General features: G+C 54.4%; 3 protein-coding genes across 5 annotated transcripts; all 3 read right to left on the reverse strand.

Moving 5' to 3' along the window:
* Positions 1-5,305: 5,305 nt before the first annotated feature.
* LOC117008777 (bone gamma-carboxyglutamate protein) lies at positions 5,306-6,779 on the reverse strand. 3 transcript variants are annotated; one of them, XM_033082845.1, is made up of 4 exons: positions 6,047-6,779; positions 5,764-5,808; positions 5,618-5,684; positions 5,306-5,518 (listed from the first exon to the last, which is right to left on the reverse strand). In XM_033082845.1, exons 1-4 carry the CDS (start codon positions 6,105-6,107, stop codon positions 5,386-5,388), a joined length of 306 nt encoding a protein of 101 aa, XP_032938736.1. In that variant the 5' UTR covers positions 6,108-6,779; the 3' UTR covers positions 5,306-5,385. The 3 variants fall into 3 exon arrangements, with proteins under 3 accessions (XP_032938736.1, XP_032938734.1, XP_032938733.1); XM_033082843.1 differs by lacking the exon at positions 6,047-6,779 and having other exon boundaries at positions 5,306-5,515; positions 5,618-5,897; XM_033082842.1 differs by lacking the exon at positions 6,047-6,779 and having other exon boundaries at positions 5,618-5,897.
* A 90-nt stretch (positions 6,780-6,869) lies between these two features.
* Positions 6,870-10,871, reverse strand: PMF1 (polyamine modulated factor 1). The gene is made up of 5 exons (XM_033082570.1): positions 10,717-10,871; positions 9,876-9,981; positions 9,092-9,192; positions 8,329-8,524; positions 6,870-7,979 (listed from the first exon to the last, which is right to left on the reverse strand). Exons 1-5 carry the CDS (start codon positions 10,869-10,871, stop codon positions 7,926-7,928), a joined length of 612 nt encoding a protein of 203 aa, XP_032938461.1. The 3' UTR covers positions 6,870-7,925.
* Positions 10,872-12,093: 1,222 nt separating this feature from the next.
* On the reverse strand, positions 12,094-21,955 carry SLC25A44 (solute carrier family 25 member 44). The gene is made up of 5 exons (XM_033082841.1): positions 21,827-21,955; positions 17,625-17,735; positions 16,571-17,298; positions 14,577-14,704; positions 12,094-14,173 (listed from the first exon to the last, which is right to left on the reverse strand). The coding sequence occupies exons 3-5, from the start codon at positions 17,190-17,192 to the stop codon at positions 13,982-13,984; spliced, it is 942 nt and encodes a 313-aa protein (XP_032938732.1). The 5' UTR covers positions 17,193-17,298; positions 17,625-17,735; positions 21,827-21,955; the 3' UTR covers positions 12,094-13,981.
* Between the last annotated feature and the right edge of the window lie 120 nt (positions 21,956-22,075).

Genomic DNA, 22,075 nt, shown 5'->3' on the forward strand with positions numbered 1-22,075 from the left:
AGCATAACATGAGAAGCTGAGTCTCATACTCCACTCTGTGCGGGCTCCGAGCATGGTGTGTTGTACTGCAGGGCCAGGATGTTCCTTGTTTTCAGGTAAAAAACTAAAAATACCAGCACAAGTACCAGAGGATTAATTTCCAGTTCCAGCTCCTCTACAGCACAGCAGAGGGAAATGCCAACCTCCATGGTACAGCAGGTCCATCCCTGGAGGCTGACAGGCTCGTGAGGAACAAGGGTTTCCCTGCAGGATCTTCCCTTTTACAGCTTCCCCTGAAACTTAGAATGCTTTGCTTGGCTAAGCCAAGGAAAGGTCACATGCAAGACAGCAGGTCAGAGACTCCAGCACACCCTGGGGATTCTTGGAGATCTGAGATGGGCTGTAAAACTCCCAGTCACTCTTTCCTCCAGTGGTTTTATTTGAAGCCATTTGTTTGTGTAGCTCATTATTTCTGTTTGATGGGATAGAAAAAGAGAAGGGAAGCACCTTGTGGGACTGTTCTTGAGGTGAAACCCTCCTTGTCTGGCAGGAGGCATGGAGGCTTGATATGCTCTGCTTTTTCCTGCTGCTGAGGAAACCTCCCCTGATCCTGGCTGCTGAGCACAGCAGAGGAGTCTGGAGGTCACAGGGTGTCCTGAAAGCCTCAGTGTCCCCTCCTGGCTGCACTTGGGGTTGGTGAAGAGAAGCATTGCTGGGCTGTGGTCAAAGCAGTGAGGAGCTGGGGGCAGCCTCATTCAGCATTCCTTAGCTCCTGGCTGGATCTTGGTGGGAGAGAAGAGCAGTACAGGTAAAGCAGCAGCCTGGAGGGAATGCCTGTCTCACTGATGGCAAGTGTTTCAGTTCATGGCAAGTGTTTTCAGTTCTTGCTGCTCCCACAGCTGTGCAGGGTGGCAGCTGGGAGCCAAATGCTGTGCAGTTGGGCAGGCTTAGGAGGAGCTGTGTTCTGGGTCACTGAGGCCTTGTGTGGGCACAGGATCCAGTTTAAGAATAAAAGTAAACAAACTCCATTTCTGTAAGCAGAGGCAGTGGAGCTGCTGTGAGCCCATGTGGGGCTGCATGGTGACAACAGGGGTTGCTCACAGCTGTCCCTTAGGGGTTGGTTTCATATTCCTGGGTTTTGCATACCTGGAGGGGAGAAAGAAGCCCTCACCATGCAATGGGTGCACCTTCCACTCAGCTGGATGGGGAGGACTGTGACCTTTTAAAAAGGACACCTGAAGGGTCCCTCTTCCTCCCCAGAGCACACAGCTGTGCTTGAGGACCTGGTGAATGGTTTTTGGATTTGCATCCCCACTCAGAGATATCCAGAGCTGAAAAACTGAGAGGCTCTGCAGTGTGGAAGCAGTGTGGCTGCAGAGCAGACTTGAGGAGATGGCATGTAGTGCCCTGAGGGGACTCAACATGTCATCCCCAGGACTGGGGTAAAGGAAGGCACTTCTCTGCCCCCATGCCAGCACTCAGGATGAGCTGGAGTTTCCTCCTCAAACAGATCTGCTCTGTCCAAGGCCACTGCATTTCTCCCCTGGCATGGTGGGTGCTGATATGAAGTGGGTCTTGGGGTAGAAGTGGATGGGATGGTCTGTGGGAGGCTCTGTGCAGCCTGTGGCTGCTGTGGTGCTGCAGTGGGGGCTCCCTGAGAGCTCCCCCACCCTGTGCATCCTGCTCCAATCCAGAGCTGTGAGCTGCCTCAGCAGGAGAGCATCAGGCAGGGTGGAGACTGAGCAGGGTCTGGCCATGGCTCTTCTCACCAACTCCAGGCTTGCCCCAGAGCAGCTGTAAGTGCCTGCTGTGCTGTGAAGGAGAGCAAACAGAAAAACCATCTTGTGGGCTGAAAATAAGAGTTTTCATATGTTCTGGTGTGTTTCTTGGGTTTGGTTTTTCTCTTCATTACCACCCTGTTGAGCTGTTGGGGGTTTTTAGGGTGACCCCTTGCTGGGAGGACACAGGTCTGCGGTGGCTGAGACTGGCTGGGCTGTCCCCAAACCGTGGTGGACACAGTCACTGGTGCTTGTTGGGCTTCTGCTCCATGGTTTCATGGGCTGTTCCAAGCAGCTCCTCTGGTCCCATCCTTGCTTGGCTTGAGGCCACCCACAATGCCTCGAGTTTTGTCTCACATCTTCAATTTAGGGCTCTTTTCCTTCTTGGTGTGCAGCACTGGCCAGGGTGGGGACAAGGCAAGCTGGCACAGGGGTCATGTTGCTGGCCTTGCCACCTGCAGTGAGGGGATTGTAGGTTTGAGGCGAGGGACAATCACCTCTCCTCAGCCCTGGTGTGGCACAGGGGCCTGCAGAGCCAGGGAGGATTGCTCTCATTGAGGGATGAGGGGATATGGGGCCCAGCTGGAAGAGGAGGGGCTGGGGCTCCCAGCATATGTCTGACCATGGTCTGAACACAGCAACTGGCTTAATAAAATACCAGATGTTTGTACTTTGTGTCCTGTGGTCGTTCCCAGCCCATCCCACCTTTCCTGCACAGCTGAGTGCATTTTCCAGCTGTAAATCCACCCTTGAGCATAAGCTTTGCTGACCAAACTTTCCAGTAAAGAATTGCAGGTGGGTCCTTCCTTATCCCTGGGATGGGAATAGCATTTCCCTTGCTGCCTCTGGGATTGGGGATGACTTCATCCCCTTGCTAGGACTCTGCATGTTGCTGCCACAGGAGCACCCCTAACCCTGCAAAAGCTCATCAGGGCCTTTGCAGCTCAGTTCTGATGGGGGAAAGGGGGTGGAGAAGTGGGGGACAGAGAAGTGTAAATTTTTTAAATGTGTGACTTTCCAGTGTCCATTCAAGGCACTGGAACAGGGTGGGCTGGGGGCTGCAGGCTGGAGATTGGGCTGTGCAGGAGTCCCACCATGCCCTGGTGCCAAGGGAGCTGGGGGGTAGGGAGAGAAAATAAATCAGTATTCCTGCCCTGAATTCATTGCTGTCAAAGCTCCCTGATCTGCTTCCCCAGGTGGGGAGCACCAAGCTGGGAGCTCTCAATTTTCTCTCCCTCTTGAGTCCTTTGGACTGGTGGAAGGTCAGAGAGGGTGGTTGTGAAAAGGTGAATCCAGCTTCAATCCCCAGGAGGGAAATGGGCCAGGGGTGAGACCTGCCCTGTCCCAACACTGAGCTGGCAGACAGGGACTGTCCCTGCTGGCTGCATCCCCTTCAACAGGGCTGGAAATGCTTTTGCTGACTTGGAAGAGGCCACAAATCCTGAGCCTCTATCACTGGTCCATGCAGGATGGAGTTGCTGTGAGGGGGGACTGTGAGTGAGGGTTTGTCCCACAGCCCTTGCACGGGAATGGACTGAGGTGAAACAGAAGCAGGAAAAGGTCACAACACTGCTCAGGGGCTGGGACTCCTGATCCTGCTCATTGTGAATCCTCAAGCACCCCCAGAAGCTGCTCTCTCCAGCCCCACTCACTGCCTGTTCCCCTCCTTTTCTGTGCCTCTGCTTCCCACTTCTGGTACAGATGTGTCATTCCCCTGCCTTGAAACTCTCCCTGCCTTGGTTTGCTGTGCTTTGTGGATTATTTTGCTCAGCACCAGCGTGGAGACCCCAAGTCCTCCCTTTGGCCTCCTGTCAACACCCCTGGGACGAGTGATTTCCCCTTGGCTGGGGCCACCAGAGCAGCAGAGCCCTGATATGGACCAGCCTGTACCTGTTTGGGACAGGGATATGATGTTTTTGAGTTGCTCCTGCTCACACAAGTCCTCTGGGGATGAATAAATCCCCAAAGAGAGGGGCTTTGGAAAGCATCCATCCTGCTCCCAATCCTGTCTGCTGTCCCCTGAGCTCCATCCAGCTGCAGCATGGCATTTACCCCTGTGGACTAAGCCAGAGCTGCTGCCTGCCCTCCTGCTCCCCAAACTTGTTTTCTCCACCTGTGCCCTCTCACCGTGTGCCTGTCACAGGCTGTGTTTGCCTGCGTGGTGCCTGCACCATGCCAGACTCCTGGCTCAGCCACGGCTGGCACTGTTGCTTTGTCCCTGTGGCTGTTTTGAACTCCTTAATCTACACTGGCCTCCCTTGCTATTCCCACTATGTTTGGGTAAGGAAACTGGTGTTGGAGGTTTCCTCCTTCTCAACTTTTTGGTCCTCCTGGTGATTCCCTCTGCTCAGGCCAAAAGCCAAGGTTTTTACAGTGTCCTCACTGTGGAAGGTCTCTGCCCCCCACCCATTCCCCCTTCACAACTTCCCCAAGCTGGAGCATCCCCAGCTGAGCAAGGTGCTGCAGATGGTGACTTTGGTGTGCTTTCCTCTACAACAACTTCCTGCTCTTCTACCCAGTGAGTCAGGGTACCTGGGGCAGGAGTCAGCTGTCCCCACTCAGGTCCCAGGGACTTCCAGAGGGCTCCCTGCTGCTTCTCACCCTCCTCCCCACAGCTCCTCTGCTGCTGCTGCTGAGACTGTGCCTGGAGTGAAGCTGAGCTCGGCTTCTTCTTCACGTCCCACCTGCCCCATGCCTTGTGCTGCTCTGTCAGTGAGCAGCAATCCCCAGCACTCCACTGCTGCTGCTCCCAGAGGAGCCCCTGGCAGCAGGAGCTGTGCAAGGAGCCCCAGCAGCCGTGGGTGATGGCCTCTCAGCCTTGGTGGGACACAGCCAGCAGCTTCACCACATCTGGAGGAACATCCTCTGTTATGGGTGCATGCACCAGGCCTGGCTGTGGGGCCCACCAGGATTCCAAGCACCTTTGGCACTGCCCTTGTGGGCAACACTGCTGTCACCAGTGCCTGAGTGTGGCTTTACCCCAGAGCCGTGTGGCTGCCCAGGTGTCCCCATGGGGCTGGGCACTGGGAGGAGCCTCTTTGTGGTGGGCCCTGCTATTGCAATATCCCTGTCCTGACTCCCTCTTCACCCAGTCTGTGCCTTAGTTCTTCCAGTGCTAAGCAGTGGTGATTCCATGAATTTGGGGCAGGGACAATGTCTCATCCCATGTGGGCACCCAGCAGTATAAATGTGCATGCATGTCTCAAGGCTAATGACTAATTAAGGTGGTTTGTGATGAAATTCCTGGGCAGGCCACAGGGCCCCGGGGTGCATGGAGCAGCTCTGTTGTTCCCCAATAATCCCACGCTTGGGAGAAGCAGCTTTCAATTAAACTGGAATCATGATGGTGCAGTTCTGGGCTCCTCACTGCTGGGAGCAGGATCTGGGGGTGGTAGCACCGCTCCTCCCTGGAGCCTGGGAGGGAAATCAGCTGTGTGGGGGCACATCCACTGCAGCCTCCCACCCACCCACACCCCAAGCTTGGGAAGGAACTGGCTCCACCACTTGCATTTATTTCTTTCCAGGGCTAACAGAAAGGGTGAGAGAGTGAAGGTGCAGGGGAGGGGGGCTGATGTGGGTTTATGGGAGCTCAGTCCCTGCCCCACAACACAGGAGGGGGTGGCTGGGGCTACACGAGGCCGTAGTAGCGCCGATAAGCCTCCTGGAAGCCGATCTGATCAGCCAGCTCGTCACAGTCGGGGTTGAGCTCGCACACCTCGCGCTTGGCCTCCAGCGGGTCCGGCGGGGCTCCGTAAACGCTGCTGGGGACAAAGGGGGGACCCGGGGGGTGTTGGGGGGTTCCAGCAAGCCTCCCCTCACCTGGGGGCTGTGATCCCTCACCCAGCAGGACCAAGCACTACCTGCCATAGCCGTAATTCCGCTTCTGCCTCTGCACCACCTCGGCGCTGGCGCGTCTGGAGACAAAAGCTGCAGGGACAGCGTGCTGGGTCAGGGGGGTCGTGTCCCCTCCTCCCCAGGGCAGGGGACAGCAGCTGTGCTCACTCACCTTCAGAGCTGGGCGAGTCATTGGTGCTGCTGGAGCCATCGGCAGCTGTGAGTGACACAGAGGGCTGGGTGGGCTCAGGAAGGTCCCACTGGGCTCTGCTCTCACCCCAGTCCTTCTGGAGCTCAGATCCCTCACTGAGACCCCCCCAATCTGTTGATTGCTCCCTGTCTCCCTGTTGCAGCTCTGTTCCCTCCACCCCAATGCTCAGCAATTTGCTCCCTCCAGAGCCCTTCCCAGGGCACAGAATCACCCCCCTGTCCCCATCAGCCCCAGACCCCCATACCTCTGCGGCAGAGGCCAAAGGTGAGCAGGGCCAAGAGGGTCAGCACGGTGAGGGACTTCATGGTGCCTTCCTGTGCTGGGCTGAGTGCAGCCCTGGCTCCCTGGGTGTCTTTATAGGGTCCTGTGGCCCTGGCAAAGGGGGGGGAATGGCCTCATGGGTTATTTACAGCACATCCACTGTGGCCGGAGCTGCCAGCAGAGGCAGCAATTGTGGTTTGGGACGAACTTGGTCCCCCCTGTGCCCAGCCAGAGCCCACAAAGGGAGGGAAAAGTGGCCCCAGGCCAGGGGGGACTTGGTGGTGGGCCCAGCCCTGCCAGCCTGGCAGCACCCAGTCCCCACTGGGATGGGTGATGGGGCACTGGGGGCTCCTTGCTGCACTCCCCAGTCCCTCATTGCCCTGTCCCAGTTCCCACTGCTGGATCCCAGAATCGTCTTCTGCAACACAGAGAGACTTTCCTGCCAAAACCTGTGGGGTTTTCCTCCATGTACAGAGGGGATTTTTTTGGGGTGACCAGCACATGCTTTTTTTGTGGCATTTGTGGCACTGTGTCCCTGGAGGAGGGTGAGCAGGTGCCTGTGCCCTTGCTCTCCACACAGCTCCTCCTGTCACACACCAGGGGCAGATGCTGCATGGCCAGGGCAGTCAGAGCCCCTGACTAACATTCCTCTTTCAGATCCTGACCACTTTTTGATCCTGTAAATCCCAGCCCCGTCTTGAAAAGCGGAACTGGAGGCTTTGAGGCAGAGGACAGACAGAACTGCTGAACCAGAGCCTTTGTCAGACAAACCCATAAAGTACAGAGTACGTGGGCCAAGCAGGCAGTGGGAGCCAAGCTGGGAACAACAGCTCCAATTTATTGAGATTCCAGCACAGCAAGGGGAGGCAGAGGGGAAATGGTTGCAGCTGCTCTGCCACGGGCTCTAATTGCAAACAGAGGTTGGGGCGTGGTGGCTGCTCCTGCTCCCCAGTTTGTCCCAGGCCTCTCCTTGGGGTGCAGACCACAGAACCTGCTGCCCTCAGAGGCTGTTGGACTCAGAACCTCTCTCAAGTTCTCATCAGGTGCAGGGGGACAACCTGTTCCTGCTGGAGGCACCCATCCCTCTGCCAGGGAGATCCTGGGAGCCGTGGCTTCCCCCGCCCACAAACTTCCGATGAGGCAGTAACAGAAAACTCTGGGTGGGGAAAACCAGTCTGCTTCTACAAAGTTCAACAAAACAACATTAAACCCCGTGCCACAAGCCCACAAAGTGGAGGCAGGGCCATTCCAACTTCTGCACAGACCCCTGGATGCCTCAGGCTGCTGGGAGGGCACCAGGGCTAGACAATAACTTGGGGAACAGAATGAATGGGAACAAGGAACTTGGTGCAGCAGCTGCTGCCACATCTGCAGCGGTTTGGAGACGTGGAGACTGAATAAACCTGCAAGCACAGGCAGGAATGTTGGCTGTCACCCACCCTCAGATGTGTGTGCTCCTGCTCAGGCTCCTCAGGCCTGGGCACAGCCCAGGGGGCTCAAGGCACTGAACTGTGTCTAATGCACAGCTGAAACAGCTACAAAACCCCTCATGTGGAAACTGGAATCAGGCCTGTCACAGCACTGAGTGAAGCAGATGAGAGCACTGACACACTTTGTGACACTCTATACCTAGCTGAGTAGGAAATATGGAATTGCCATCCTTTTCCAAAGATCCCGATGTCTTTTTTGTTTCTGCACCAAATCTGATCAAACTGTGCCAGTCCAGCAGCCATTTCAGTCCCTCTGCAGTCTCCAGTGGCCTGACAGGGTGGTTCTCAGTTCAGGTTCTGCTCACACCTTGTCCCATCAGTGCTTTGGGATGATGAACTGTCTCAGCAGAGCCCTTGGGACATCCTGCAGCCTCACTGGGGCTCCTGGAACGTCATGATGAGTTCTTGGTGCTCCTTACTGATTGCCTGGAAGGAACACAACCCACAGACCTCAGCATGATGCTTCTCCCACCCTGCCACGCTCAGGACAGGATGTGGGCTGAGTGTGTCACACACTGCTGTCCCCTGCATGCACACAACATAACCCCCTCATCTCCCCCAGGACCATCCCAATCCCACCCACTGCACAGGGAAAAGCTCTGAGACCTCCAGAGAAAATGCCCACATCTAAAATTTCAGCAGGACTTGGCTGCTGGGGAGGTCTTGGATAAGTGGAGAGTTTGAAAGTCATTCCAGGCCCCACTGAACTCCTCTCCAGTGAGTGTTGTGAAGAGGTTGGGTTGGGTTGGTTTGGGTTGGTTTGATCTGTTTTTACCTGCCAGGCCTGCTGGCGAGCCTGGATCAGCTGCTGCAATTCTGCAATCCTGTCCCTCCCCATCAGCACGGACTCAGCCACCTTCCTGTTCTCCTCCTCCTTCTCCCTGAGGACTCTGCGCAGGTGGGAGCGATGTTTCAGCAGGTAGGGCACCATGGAGCTGCGCACGTCGTCCTCCGGGATCCCGCTGGGCCGCCTGGGCACACAGCAGCACGTGAGGCAGCCAGACACAGCAACCCTGCCCACATCAGTCCCACACAGCCCAGGTGGGTGCTGAACTGCCAGCTGGGGACAGAGAGCCCTTCCCCAAGCCTGGCTGTAAGAGGATGCCTGGAGCAGGCAGGATGTCATTCACCCCCTCAGCACAGAAACGCAGGATCTTGTTTCTGCTTACAGTTCCCAGGTGGCCAAACAGCACCTTCAGTGTCTGCTGAGCCCTGAGCCAGGGACACAAAGAGCACCCAGGGGAGCTCTGCTGTTACAGTGCTGTGCCCAGGACATCCCATCAGCCTTTTGGATTGGTCAGAATAGACTTGTCCCCCCCATTTCAATGGCACTGACATCCCTCAATAAGGAAGTGAATGGAAACGGATCCTGGACGCAGGGAAGCACAAATTAAACTGATTTTTGCATGGTTTAGGCCCAGTGAAGATACAGCAGTTTTCAGGCCCTCCCTTGCAGCATGAGGCCAAACAGGACACCCAAACATCAGCACCCAACTGCCTGGCCCTGTAGGACAGGACCCCAACCCTGCCATCCATACCACGCTGGCTCTTCCCGGTCCTTCGCCTCTTCCACGATCTTATCCAGTGAACTGAAGAGTCCCTCCAGATTCCCTTCATTTTTCACCTCCTGGATCTCCTCCTGTGAAAGAAGACATAAGGTGAAAAAACACAGGCACCACTCTGCTTGTGAGCCTTCACTGCTCATGGAATCAGGGAATTGTTTGGGTTCAAAGGGACCTTAAAGCACATCTCATTCCACCTCCCTCTAGACTATGTTGCTCCAAGCCCTGTCCAACCTGGCTTTAAATTCTTTCAGGGATGGGGCAGCCACAGCTTCTCTGGGCAGCCTGTGCCAGTGACTCACCTCCCACTGAGGAAGAATTCCTTCCCAGTATCCCAATTAACCCTGTCCTCCAGTAGTGGGAAGCCATCCCCCTTTTCCAGTGCCTCCATCCCTTATCCAAAGTCCTTCCAGCTTTGTCCTGGATGAAGGGCCCACAGCCTGGGAATCACCATCCCTGAGGGTATTTAGATGTGTGGATGTGGCACTTATGGACATGGTTTAGTGGTGGCCTTGGCAGTGCTGGGGAAGTGCTTGGACTTGACAGTCCTAGTGGTCTTTTCCAACCTGAATGATCCTACAGCTTTTTTTGGGGGAAGACAGAACTCTGGAGAGCAGCCTCAGCTTTCTGCTTTTGCCATTTATGGAATGTGTTTGCTACCCTTAATATGAACTGGTTCAGCACTTTTTCACACGGCTCTGAATCCACTTTTGGACACTCCAAGCCCCTCTGCAGCCCCCCAGGTCGCTCCCTCACTCACCTTTATGGACGCCTGCAGCTGGGAGATGAACTGATCATAAATGCTCTTGGTCAGCTGGGGCTGCAGCTTGTAGAAACAGCGGTAGCAGTTGACAAACCTCTGGTAGCTGCAAGAACGATTGTGGGGGGAGGAGGGCAGGATCAGGACTGGGGTCACAGAGGGGCTGGAGTCAGGGTTAGGGCTGGGATCAGGGTCTGGGCCAGGCTTAGAGCCGGGTGCAGGGTTAAGGCTGGGGCCGGAGTCAGAGCCAGGCTCAGAGCTGAGTGCAGGCTTAAGCGTGAGACCGGGGTCAGAGCCAGGCTCAGAAACAGGGTGCAGGGACAGCGAAGGGGCTGGGGTCAGAGCAGGCTCAGAGCTGGGGACAGGGTTAGGGCTGGGATCAGGGTCTGGGCCAGGCTTAGAGCCAGGGGCAGGGTTAGGGCTGGGGCCGGAGTCAGAGCCAGGCTTAGAGCCGGGTGCAGGAATAGCGATGGGGTCGTGGTCAGGGCCAGGCTCAGAGCCGTGTGCAGGGTTAGGGCTGGGATCAGGGTCTGGGCCAGGCTCAGAGCCGGGTGCAGGGTTAGGGCTGGGATCAGGGTCTGGGCCAGGCTCAGAGCCGGGTGCAGGGTTAGGGCTGGGATCAGGGTCTAGACCAGGCTTAGAGCCGGGTGCAGGGTTAGGGGTGAGGCCGGGGTGAGGGCCAGGCTCAGAGCTGGGTGTAGGGATAGCAATGGGGCTGGGGTCAGGGCCAGGCTCAGAAGCAGCGGCAGGGCCGCTCCCGGGGATCCGGCTGGGCCCAGGATCATGGCAGGGTTCGGTCAGGGGTCCCTCCCCGGTTGGTGCGACCCCGCTCCCGCCTCACCTCCCGGCGGCCACCAGCTTCTCCAGGAACGTGTCCACCACGGTGGCGAACACCTGGGCGCGACCCGGGGTGGCCGCCGGGGCCGGGCCGCCGCCTCCATCGGCACCCGCGTCCTCCGCCGGCCCCGCGCCGCCATCGCCCCCCGCCGCCGCCATGGCGCGGCCGCCGCTGCTGATTGGCCGGGACAGCGGGCCCCGCCCCGCCCCGAGAGCGCGGGAAGAGAGAGAGAGAGCGGGGAGAGAGAGAGAGCGCGGGAAGAGAGAGAGAGCGCGGGAACAGAGAGAGAGAGCGGGGAGAGAGAGAGAGCGCGGGAACAGAGAGAGCGCGGGAAGAGAGAGAGAGAGCGCGCGGGAAGGGGGGGAGAGAGAGAGAGAGAGAGAGAGAGAGCGCGGGAAAAGAGAGAGAGCGCGGGAAAAGAGAGAGAGAGCGGGAACAGAGAGAGCGCGGGAAAAGAGAGAGAGAGCGGGAACAGAGAGAGCGCGGGAAAAGAGAGAGAGAGCGCGGGAAGAGAGAGAGAGAGCGCGGGAAGAGAGAACGCGGGAAGAGAGAGAGAGAGAGCGCGGGAAAAGAGAGAGAGAGAGCGCGGGAAAAGAGAAAGGAAGAGAGAGAGAGAGCGCACGGGAAGAGAGAGAGCGGGAATAGAGAGAGAGCGCAGGAAGAGAAAGAGAGAGCGCGGGAAGAGAAAGAGAGAGAGAAAGAGAGAGAGAAAGAGAGAGAGAAAGAGAGAGAGAAAGAGAGAGAGAAAGAGAGAGAGAGAAAGAGAGAGAGAGAAAGAGAGAGAGAGAAAGAGAGAGAGAAAGAGAGAGAGAGAAAGAGAGAGAGAAAGAGAGAAAGAGAGAGAGAGAAAGAGAGAGAGAGAGAAAGAGAGAACGACAAGAGAGAAAGACAGAGAGAGCGCGGCCCCGGCCCGGGCGCTCCCGGCCCGAACCCCAAACACCCCAAAACCCACCTCGATAAGCAGCTGCCGCCTCCCGGCGCGGGGCTGTGCCCGGCCCTGAAGGGAAAGAGCGTGACAAACCGTCCTTATCTCGCCAGTCCCCGTGGAAATGCCCCCCCTGCCCCCCAGCGACTGGGGCTCTCGATCATTTAGTGAAATAAAACGATCAAGGCTGAAGAATTCAGCGAGGAAAGAAGCAGCAGAGTTCAGCCAGCCCGGTCCTCAGGGCAGCTCTGGGTCACAGCTACTTCCAGGCACTCCACGTGCTCCAGCCGCTGTTCCCTGGCTCCTTCAGCCGCTTGTCACCGCGTTCTCAGGCAGCTCACGTCCCTCTCCTAGTCCCAGTCCAAAGGCAAAGGGTGAAACCCTTTCTGTGACAGGACAAAAAGCAGCAGCCTCCCCTGGCATGGAGTCGTGCTTTTAAACACAGGCACCAAACAGAAGGTCTCTCAAGTTTATTAGTTGTCAAGAACGTAGCTGGTTACGAGAGGAACATTAAGTTTGACAGTGTCTCCCCACATTGGTGCTGCCGCCCCTCCGTGCCACACACTGGGACTGGCCCTGCTGCACTTGGCAGAGGTCGGTTTTTACTGTTCCTGTTAATATCAGCATCACTGCTGCCTTGTGATTTGGGGTGCTGTTGTTCTGCTTTTCAGAGCAGAATCTGTTATTAGAGCAAGAGCAAACTGGTGTCAACTTTTAAACAACAAACAGGTGACCAGAGCAGGTGCAGAAGCTGCTGCTCCAACAGTGGTTCCAGCATTCACTGCCTGAGTACTTCAAGAAACAAAAATGGGATGAAGAGGGCTTTGATGGCTCACCCACAGTCCCACCACAGCACTGCACCTTAGAATCAAGCTCTGCCCTTAGCAGAGAAGCCTCTCCCTCACCTCAGCAGCAGCTTCAGCACTCCCCATCTCCAGCAGACATGGTGGCATGTCCAGTGATGACACTGGGATGATGGGCAGAGCCACACTTGGTGATTCCCCTCAGGAAGAGACAACCAAGTGGAGCCCAGCAACAGCCACAGGTCTGCAGCATCAACACCCAAACCCCCCCAGGCATGGCTAACCAGGACGAGCACCACATGTGGGCTGGCAGCATGAAAAGCAAATCTCAACCACCAAGAGCAGCAGAGTACAGTCAAACAATCCCTTCCCTCTCCTCCCCAAAAAGCAGCCTCTGGTTTCATTCCCCTGAAATTTTCACCTGGTAAAATACACAGACCATAGCTCAGGCTTCTGATCCAGCAATTGTGCAAAACATTATCCTTGCCCTCCTGAAACTGGATGAGCAGAATTTAATCTCATGAAGTGAACCACCACTTCTTATTCAATATGAACATGCCTGTCAGGTTTGAACTGGATCAAAAGCCAGCACAAGGTTTTCCCTTCCCCACCTCCCATCTCATTGTAGCTCAAACCCCATTCAGTCTCACCCAGCTGTTGGCAGCACCACAACCAGACACTTCCCAACTGCATTTCTGGGCTTAAACTAACTAAGGTGGGAAGTGGCCACAGCCACTCTGAACATGCAGGATTGACACACTGAACAAGGCCACAGGACAACCAATCAGTTCCCCAGAAATCAGAATAAGCTTCCCTAAAATAAAAAAAATTAAATTACAACAGATTAAAAACACAGGTTAGGTGTCAAAACCGACATCAGCTAATTCCAAACAGCCAGCTCAGCTCCTGGTTTGCTATCAGCCAGCTTGCTGTTTGGAGGATGAGAGATAGGGAACGTTTTCCAAGAATATTACAAAACAAGTATGTAGATCTATTCAAAACGCAGGAAATCGGGTCTGAAGTGGTTCCAGGTTACTCTTGTCTCACATCTTCTAGAAATAAATGCAGGTAATTGGAGAAAGTCACTTGTCTATTTTCTGCTTCCAGCTTTCCCACAGCACAAGTGCCACTAGAGACATCCCACCAGAGTCCTGCTGCAGGCTGTGAGACTGCTCTCCTCAGAAGTTTGGCAAAGATGAAAATAATTTAAGAGATTAAACTGGCTTTTTGCTTAAGCCAGTAAGTCTTTAATTTAAAAAAAAAAAAGGAATTAATTACTTGCCAGGATGTATTCACACACCTGGAATGGACTGTCCCAGGCAAACAGCACTGCCAAAGGTCACAGTTGAAGCAAAACCAGCAGCAGACCATTTATGAAACTCAAATCTAAAGAGGTGAAGTGCAGTTGCTTTTGTATCTGCCTTGTGCTGTGAAACCAGCCAGAGAAAAAGGCACAGCAGCTGCATTGCATCCCAGGCTCTCCCCTGCAACAGTCCAGACTCAGAGGGTTCATGGGAAGATTCTCCTCCACCAGCTGCCTCTACCAGTGCCTTGAGTCCACGAGCTCTGGGCGCAGGCTCAGCTTCTTGAGCGTTTCATACCCCACCACGATGACGATGGTGGAAGGAGTGGCCGAAATGATGCGGGCAGAGAGGCCTTTAGTCAGCCCCCAGGGACCTTCCTCTGCAATGAGCTGTTTGAAGGTGAGAATGATGGAGCTCTTGCCTTCCACCTGCAATGGCAGAACAAACATTGACAGAGCTGCCAGGCTCCATACTGAGCTGCTCTGGCGCTCTGCTGCAACTGAACACTCTGGAGACAACAGATCAGCCAGTTCAACAACCTTGATCTGGTCTCCAGAATTCCCTGAGGGAAGCAAAAAAAAGCACAAAGTCCTAAGGAGGCAGCAGGAAGCATCCCTCCCTTTCTGAAGGGAAAGCCTGTCTGAGCAGGCCAGGCCAGCACTGCCAGCCTTGCTCCCTGAGCTCCTCCTGCTAATGCTGAGGGCTAATTAAGCAGCTACCAGCCAGGATGAAAGGCCCAGGGAGAGCAGGGAAGCAGCTCACCTGAAATCACAGCTCAGAGAGCTCAGGGTGAACCCCACCCCACACTGTGCAAACGTTCTGAGCTCTTACCTGGACCCGAGCCCTCACCACGTCCATGGGGTTGGTGAGTGTGGAAGCTGTTGCAGCTGCAAGAGGCCCTGATATCGCCTGCAGAAGGAGGTGGGGACAGTCTTTAGGAGTCAAACTCGAAAGCTGTTCTGGGAACAGGAGAGAGGAAAGTTTCAGACTTTCAGTGGTCATTTATTTCCTTAACTCCAACTGATTTGCAGTGGGCAGAATCCCTGATTTACAGCCTGCCAGTTCCTCCCACAGCATCTTGAAGTGGTGCTTCCTACACCAACCAGAGAGCTGGCACAGCACAGGGAGCAGGGCTCATCATCCTGGTGGCTCCAGGATACTCTCCATGCTTTATCCCACAGCCTCCCATCAGCTGCCACACTGGCTCCCAGGCCTGTGGGGCAAACTGGACAGAATGAGATTCCATGTCCCCAAAATAGAGAATGAAAATACCCACTCTCTTTGGAAGGTGGGGGAAGCCTTAAGACAAGGCTCCACTGGAAGGTGTCTGCAGAGATTTGCACAGAAAGGTGACACTCCTGGGCACACTGTCCAGGAGATCCCCTGGTATCCCACTGTGGATCCCAAAGGAGAAAAGCACCATGTAGTGCTCATCCCAGATTTCCTCACTCTTCCCCCACTGGCCAATAGGATTTGAATCTCCCACACTTTTATTGGTTAAAGCTGGACAGAAGACTGTTCAAAAGCCCCATTTTTTTTTGGACAACAAGGAAGCCTATCTGGCAAGAGGGAAGGGAGTGGCTCTGTTCAAAACCTCCAACATTGACTGGAATCAGGGCCAGCAGTGTCCTTTGAATCCGAGGAGGGTTCAGTGACCCCTGCTGCTGGGGACAGAGGACTGGGAAATGCAGACAAAGAAGAGATTCATTGACAGCTGGGGCTTATGTTCCCCATCCTCTTGATTTCCACTGAGAAGACAGGGAAAGAGCAAACACCTGGGAGCTGAGAGTTTGTCCATATCAACTACCTCCTTCTTACATGCCCTCCTTTGAGCTCTTTTGGCATGAAAATATTATGGCTAATACAGTGGGGTTTTGGTCTTACAAACTGTTGACCTGGACACTGATGGGAACACTCCCACAAAGTACAAACCAACATGCCAAGCTGCCACTGCCATTTAAATGCAGCCCAGATGCAGAACCAATGCTTCCTGTAGCTACCAGAACTCTGGAAAGCAAACAGGACCTTTGAGACACCCAGATTTTGAAAAACACGTGATCTCCAAGATGAACTTTAGGCCCAGTACAGCAAAATCCAAACTGCTCATTACCACCACCTTTTGGCAGAAATTAGGTAACTAGATGCCTAAAAACCGTGTGCAAAGCTCCACAGCAGAAATCAAAAGGATCATCAGAGGTGGAAATAAACCTTAGCTGGGTAATACCTTCAACCTTTGGAAACACCCTAAGGAGTGCAAGTACTGAGCTAGGGAGAAAGAACATTCTACTGAGTGCAGTTTTCCATCACAAGACCTGGTGCCAATTTTAAAGTTGCCAAAATGGAAGAAACATCTAAAAGAAACCCAGGGAAGATCTGGCCCTTGTTGTTTGGTTTTACCATGAGATTTGTGGCTATAAAAGTCCCTTGCCATATATGAGATTCCTGAATCTACATGAACTGAAAGATGAACTATATTTATATTGTGGCTCCAAAACTCTGCCCCAATACAAGAACCTTCCTCACTCCAGTGGAGAAGGCATTATTTGGGATTAGTGGAAGAGAAAGCTAAAGCATAAAGTCTCACTTGCCTAGAGCCATCCAGTTTGATGTCCTATAGCACTCAGACCCCTTGTTCTGCACTGAAACACTGCTGCTCTGTTAAACTTCCATCCAACACCTGCAGAATTCCTACACAGCTCAGGACAGATTCTGCTCCCACCCCCAGACAGAAAGTGAATCATGCTGAATCCACAGAGCCAAGAGACAACCCGAGGGGCGTCTGGGTCTCCTGGGAAAAGATACACCTGAAGCCTCCTTTCACTTACCAGCATAGAAGTGGTAGAAGGGCCACCAGACCGCACTGTTGGGAATATAAGTGAGCAGCGAGGCCACATAACCCCTGTAGAAGCCTCTAAAACCGTCAGCCTTGAAAATCTGTACAATGATGTCCTTGGTTTGCCCAAAGACCAGCAGACGTTTGCCGTCCTGGCTCTGCACCTTGAACCTGCCCATGCTCTCCCCCTTCCTCTGCATCATGAGGTGCTGGGAGATGACATCAATGGGCACTGTGATGCTCTGGGCCACCAGGGAGGCCGAGCCGCCGGCCACCAGCGATTTGACGGCGTTGTTGTTGTTGTAGCGCGACACGTACTTGCGGGTGAGCTCGTACGTCGTCACGTAGCACTGTCCCGAGATCAGCGTGAAGGTGTTCACCAAAAAGCCACGGTAGAGCCCAGCCGTCCCTTCTGTCCGCAGGATTTTCACAAAGGCATCAAAAGTACCGTTGTACAGGCTCTTGCCCTTCTGAACCTGCAGGCGCGTCCGGATGAGCGTGAAGGGGTAAACGCTCACCCGGATCATCATTGTCATGCAAATGCCGAACACGTAGAATTTCCTCTTGTCCAGGTGCTCCCACTCGATGATGGGGATGTTGCGTTTGTCCTCCATGGTTCCTTGGGGTCAGGCAGGAGAGCTCCAGATCTCCCTCAAAGGTACAGAGCAGATCCAGGCACAGCCTTCCAGCCTTGACCGAGCAGACTGCAAGTGCTGGCACCTGAAATGAGAGACCCCTTGGGTAGAGAACAAAGCCCAATTCGCTACAGCCGCTCACATCACCTCAAACTTTGCTGACTCTCCTCAAGCACACAGCCAGGCCTTGCACAGAGGGACTGTAACCTCCAGAGGCAGGGCCCTACCATGTGGCTGATGGTGACACCTTCTGATGTCACTGTGGCTGTTTCCTGAGCTCCAGGAGCAGCTGGCAGACGTGGCAGCTCTCACCACAGCCCAGACTGCTCTGTGGAAAAGCAAAGCTCCACGCTTTTTGGGAAGGAGGCTGAGAGAGCCAGCAGATGAGCACCACTCCAGCAGCACACACACCTTTTAATGGACATGCAAGGTCAGGGATGGCCAACCAAAGCAGTTTGTCCCCCGTCATTCCAGGTCTGTGATGCTCCCAGGTGTCAGGACGTCACTTTTCGGTTCCAGGATCTGTACAAAGAAGAAAGTGAACAAGTCCTTTTGTGTTCCTAGATTCCCTGCATGAATTAGACATATTTCTTTGGGCACTTCCATTCTTCCTAAAGCTGGAGGGTGATGAGAAGGTGAGGAGAAGAAGGACAATGGGAAAACAAGGCAAAACAGCCATGCAGAGTCTCCACATTGATTACCAAGACCTTGAAAAGAAAGGGTTAAATCACAGCCCAGGATCTCTCTGTTGATCTGCCTGTCAGCTGCATGAGCAAAGTTCACCCTCCCTTCCAACACTCCATCTCTGCTCCTGGACTGATAACCCCCCTTCCACTGCTGGCTGTGCTCAGAGCACCAGGAATGGGGAGGATGAGGAGGAAGGGGCTGGTTCAGCCTCCCCCAGCCCCAATTGCTGCAGCTTTTCACCATGTCCCAGCAGGCACCAACTGCTTCTCCACAATCAGCTCCTGGTACTTTCAGCTGCTGTAGCTGATGCCTTGGGTTTTAGCTTTTCTATTTTTCAGAATTGCTGCTGCTTAGTGTGTAACTCTGAAATTTCATATTAGGTGTTAGTAAGGTCTCTTCACAGGGGAGTTAGACAAAACAATTTCTTTCTAGCTACAGAATCAAGGACAACCGGTACCCAAAAAGCAAAAACAACAGCAAGGGAAAGGGGGCAAGCCTGGGGGCTGAGACTTCATAGCCTGGGGCTGTGGTTGGACAATTGACCCCAAGATGGAGATGAACCAAAACTTATAAAAGTGTAAAATGTATAAAAGTGTAAATGTGTAAAATCAGGATCCATATTGGATTTGATTTGGGTGTAGCCCTGGCTGGGCTCTTGCACTGCCCAAGGCGAATCCTTTCAATAAATACTGATTTTATTCCTTTTGCTCTGTCCAGCCTCTGTTCCAGCTCAGCCTTTCCAGGTGGCAGTTCTGGTACCTCAAGACATAAAAATTAGTAAATTAACTTGCTGCACAACTAACCAAGCTTGGGCTAAGGAAACAGGGCCAGGCAACAAGAGAAGGGCAGCTCAGAGGATCATCCAGACCAACAAGGACCATTTCACTGCCTTAAGGACTTACTTTCCACATCAAATTTAAAAAAACCCTGGGGTGTTTGGGTGGCTGGACATTTGGGAAAGGCTTGACTGCAGCTGGATCATAACTTGTATTCCAGGTAAATAGAAGAGTGTGCCCAGGCACGAGTTGAACTGCTGGAGAGCAGAGCAAGAAGCAGGAACAGGAACAAGGGAGCCAAACCTGAGATCTGAAAACAGATTCACCAAGTGAGAACTCAAAGGGATGGGCAGTCACTACCACACACCAATTTTGGGGCACACATCATCAGTGCCTAAAGGAGCTCCAAGGGAGGGGGACTTGGGACAAGGGCCCAAGTGACAGGACACAGGGAATGGCTTCCCACTGACCAAGAGCAGGGTTAGATGAGATACTGGGAAGAAATTATTCCCTGTCAGGGTGGGCAGGCCCTGGCACAGAGTGCCCAGAGGAGCTGTGGCTGCCCCTGGATCCCTGGCAGTGTCCAAGGCCAGGTTGGACAGGGCTTGGAGCAGCAGGGACAGTGGAAGGTGTCCCTGTCCATGGCAGGGGGTGGGAAGGTACAACCCAAACCAGTCTGAGATTCTTGGGGAAATGTCTCAACACTTCAGAATTCATGAACTCACACAGGCCAGAGACTTTCTGCTAGAAACACAGTAACAAAACAACTGGAAGTTGTTTACCTCTGGCAGAGAGGAAATTACAGTTATGAAATTATGGCAGATCAGGGATGGGTGTCCCATTAAGTGACCATTTAATTGCCAGTCAGCTGATAAAACATTTGCTGAACAGGAACAAACAGCATTACAGGCTCCTGCAGATGGACAGGGGAGTTAAAAACATCCAAGGGCACCTAGGTCTAACACTTTTACCATTGTAAAGACAGTTACACTTCACCTTCCCAGGCAATTGCTTTGGCAGTTAAGGCACAACAAACACCACAGCCTGGCTGAACAAAGCCTGGATTGCTTTAGTTTCAAACCATGATTTGACACACAAAGCTTCCTGCACAGGAATTATCTGCACACAGCACCTGTGAAAACATGACTTGGTTCTTGTTAGGAGTTCCATTAGCTTAATATTTAATTAAAAAAAATAAAATAGAGCCCAGCCAATATGATTCCCTAGTGCAGCCTGAGGGTTTAGTCCATACTCTGAATTCCTCTGCTACCCAGGGACAGAACTGAGCTCCCCACAAAGGAAAGGGAAGGGATGGCTCAAAAGACATTCTCATTACTGCAATATGGAAAACAAAACAAAACAAATAACAATAATAATAATAATAATAATAATAACGTATTATTGATCTTTACTTAGTTTTATGCGCTCTAGTGCTTTGGGTTTAGAATTTCAGCCACAACTTCTCGAGGAAATAGCTGTACTTTCTCTGGACTCTCACCAGTAACTTCTCTCATTCAGGATCTGAATTAGACAAACTGACTTTAACTCCATGGCTCCAAGGAACTCAGAGTCCCTCCTTGGAAGAAGGAAGGGATCCTGGCAGCTCCAGGGATGACCAGCATGGCCACAGTTCTTACTTTGCCAACATAAAGAGTTTTGCTCAGAGCATTTAATCTTCCAAAAATTTAGACCAAGGCCTTGCTCAGGGCAGGGATCCTGTCACTCTCATTAAGCAACTCTTTGATGATCTTTCAAGTAATTGTAGGGAGACTGATATCAAAGGGATGGCTACATCCCCTAAGAATTTATCTGCCCTCCAAAACAAGGTACAAGCACACCACAGCTCACACATCCTTAAACTCTGTATCAGCTTACATGCCAAAACCACCCCTCAGTGCATTCCCACCATGCACAAAACAGCATTTCTTGAACTGCTGCCTGGAAATCCAAGCAGGGGATACCAAGCAGGATATCCCTGCTCCTGCTCTCTCATCTGGGCACAGCCTCAGTTTCCTACACACAAAATTCAACTTAGTACAACCCCCACCCCCAATTTATGCCCTTTTTAATGCCACCCTGTCAGTCTGGTCCCCAAACTGCTCTTTGCTGCAGCTGGAGCTAAAGATGATTCTCTGGCAAACACAGACAGGGCCTTTGTGTGCCCCGGCCGGGGATGTGTCCTGCCCAGCATGCTAATGCCTCAGCACCCGCCTGGGAACCACCGGGAGTGAGGCTGCCTGGCATCTCCTTCAGCAAAGCGCCACAGAATGGCCTGAGCTGGACGGGCCCCAGGAGGGCGTGGAGTCCCCACTCTAGAGTGAATGGCCCATTCGGGGATCGAACCTTGACCTTGATGTTATAAACACCGTATCCAACCTACCCAGCTAAACCAGCCCACTGCTCGCTCCTTAAATCACCCCACGGTGGGAGCGGATACAAACCCGCGAGGGCGTCCTGGCTGGGACCCCAGCCCCGCTGAGAACCCGCAGCTCTCCGGAGCAGCTGCCGCTCTCTCCCCGAGCGAAATCACCGCTCTGAGCCCTGGTTCGCAAAAGCTCGGCCGAGCTGAGGCCGTGAGCAGCAGCAGAGCTCGGTCCGGATCCGCTCAAGGTCACTGCCGGGCCAGACGCGGCCCCAGCGCGGCTCCGTGTCCGGGGGTGTCCCCACTGTCCCCAAGCCAGCTCTACCCCCGCAGCCCCGGGCTCTCCGGCCGCTTTCCCGTCCATCCCGAAGGGGACTTCGGCCTCTGCCCTGGGGAGGTCCCTGGACCCTCCAGCTCCTTTCCCCGCGGCCGTTCAAGCCCCGTCCCGCTTGCCCCTCGCTGAGGGGGGCTCCGGGCCCTTCCCCGTCTGCCCCGGGACACTCCGGCTCCTTCTCCCGGGGTCCTCCAAGGCCAAGTCGGTCTCACCCCAACCCTCCCGCCCACCCCGGTTTACGTGCACCCCTGGCCAGCCGCCCCCTCTGCCCTACCTGTCACCCTCCCGTCCAGCCGCGCAGCCTCCACACCTGCCCAAACCCCCGCTCAGTCGCCGCCGCCAGCACCGCAACGCGCCGGGCCGGGCCACCACCGTTAGGCCGTGCGGCGCCGCTGCTGGCCAAGATCAAGCCTCTCCCCGGCCCGCCGCAGGCCCGGCCCCGGCTCCCCCTCACCTCGCGCCGGCGGGAGGGACCCCCGACGATCCCCCGACCGGCCCGGCCTCGCCGCCCCATGGCCGCTCCCCGGCCGGAAGTGACCGGCGGCGTCAGCCCCCGAGCACCGCCGCCATCTTGGGAACGGGCAGAGGCCGCACCGGAAGTGCTCACGCGCTTCCGGCCCGCAGTAAAGAGGGCGGCAGGAGGGGGCGTGCGCCTTAAAGGGACCGCGCCGAAATACAGGTCTTAAAGGGCCAGGGCCCGTCT

This window comes from Catharus ustulatus, chromosome 30 (genome assembly GCF_009819885.2).
Source record: "Catharus ustulatus isolate bCatUst1 chromosome 30, bCatUst1.pri.v2, whole genome shotgun sequence".
Lineage (NCBI taxonomy): Eukaryota > Metazoa > Chordata > Aves > Passeriformes > Turdidae > Catharus > Catharus ustulatus.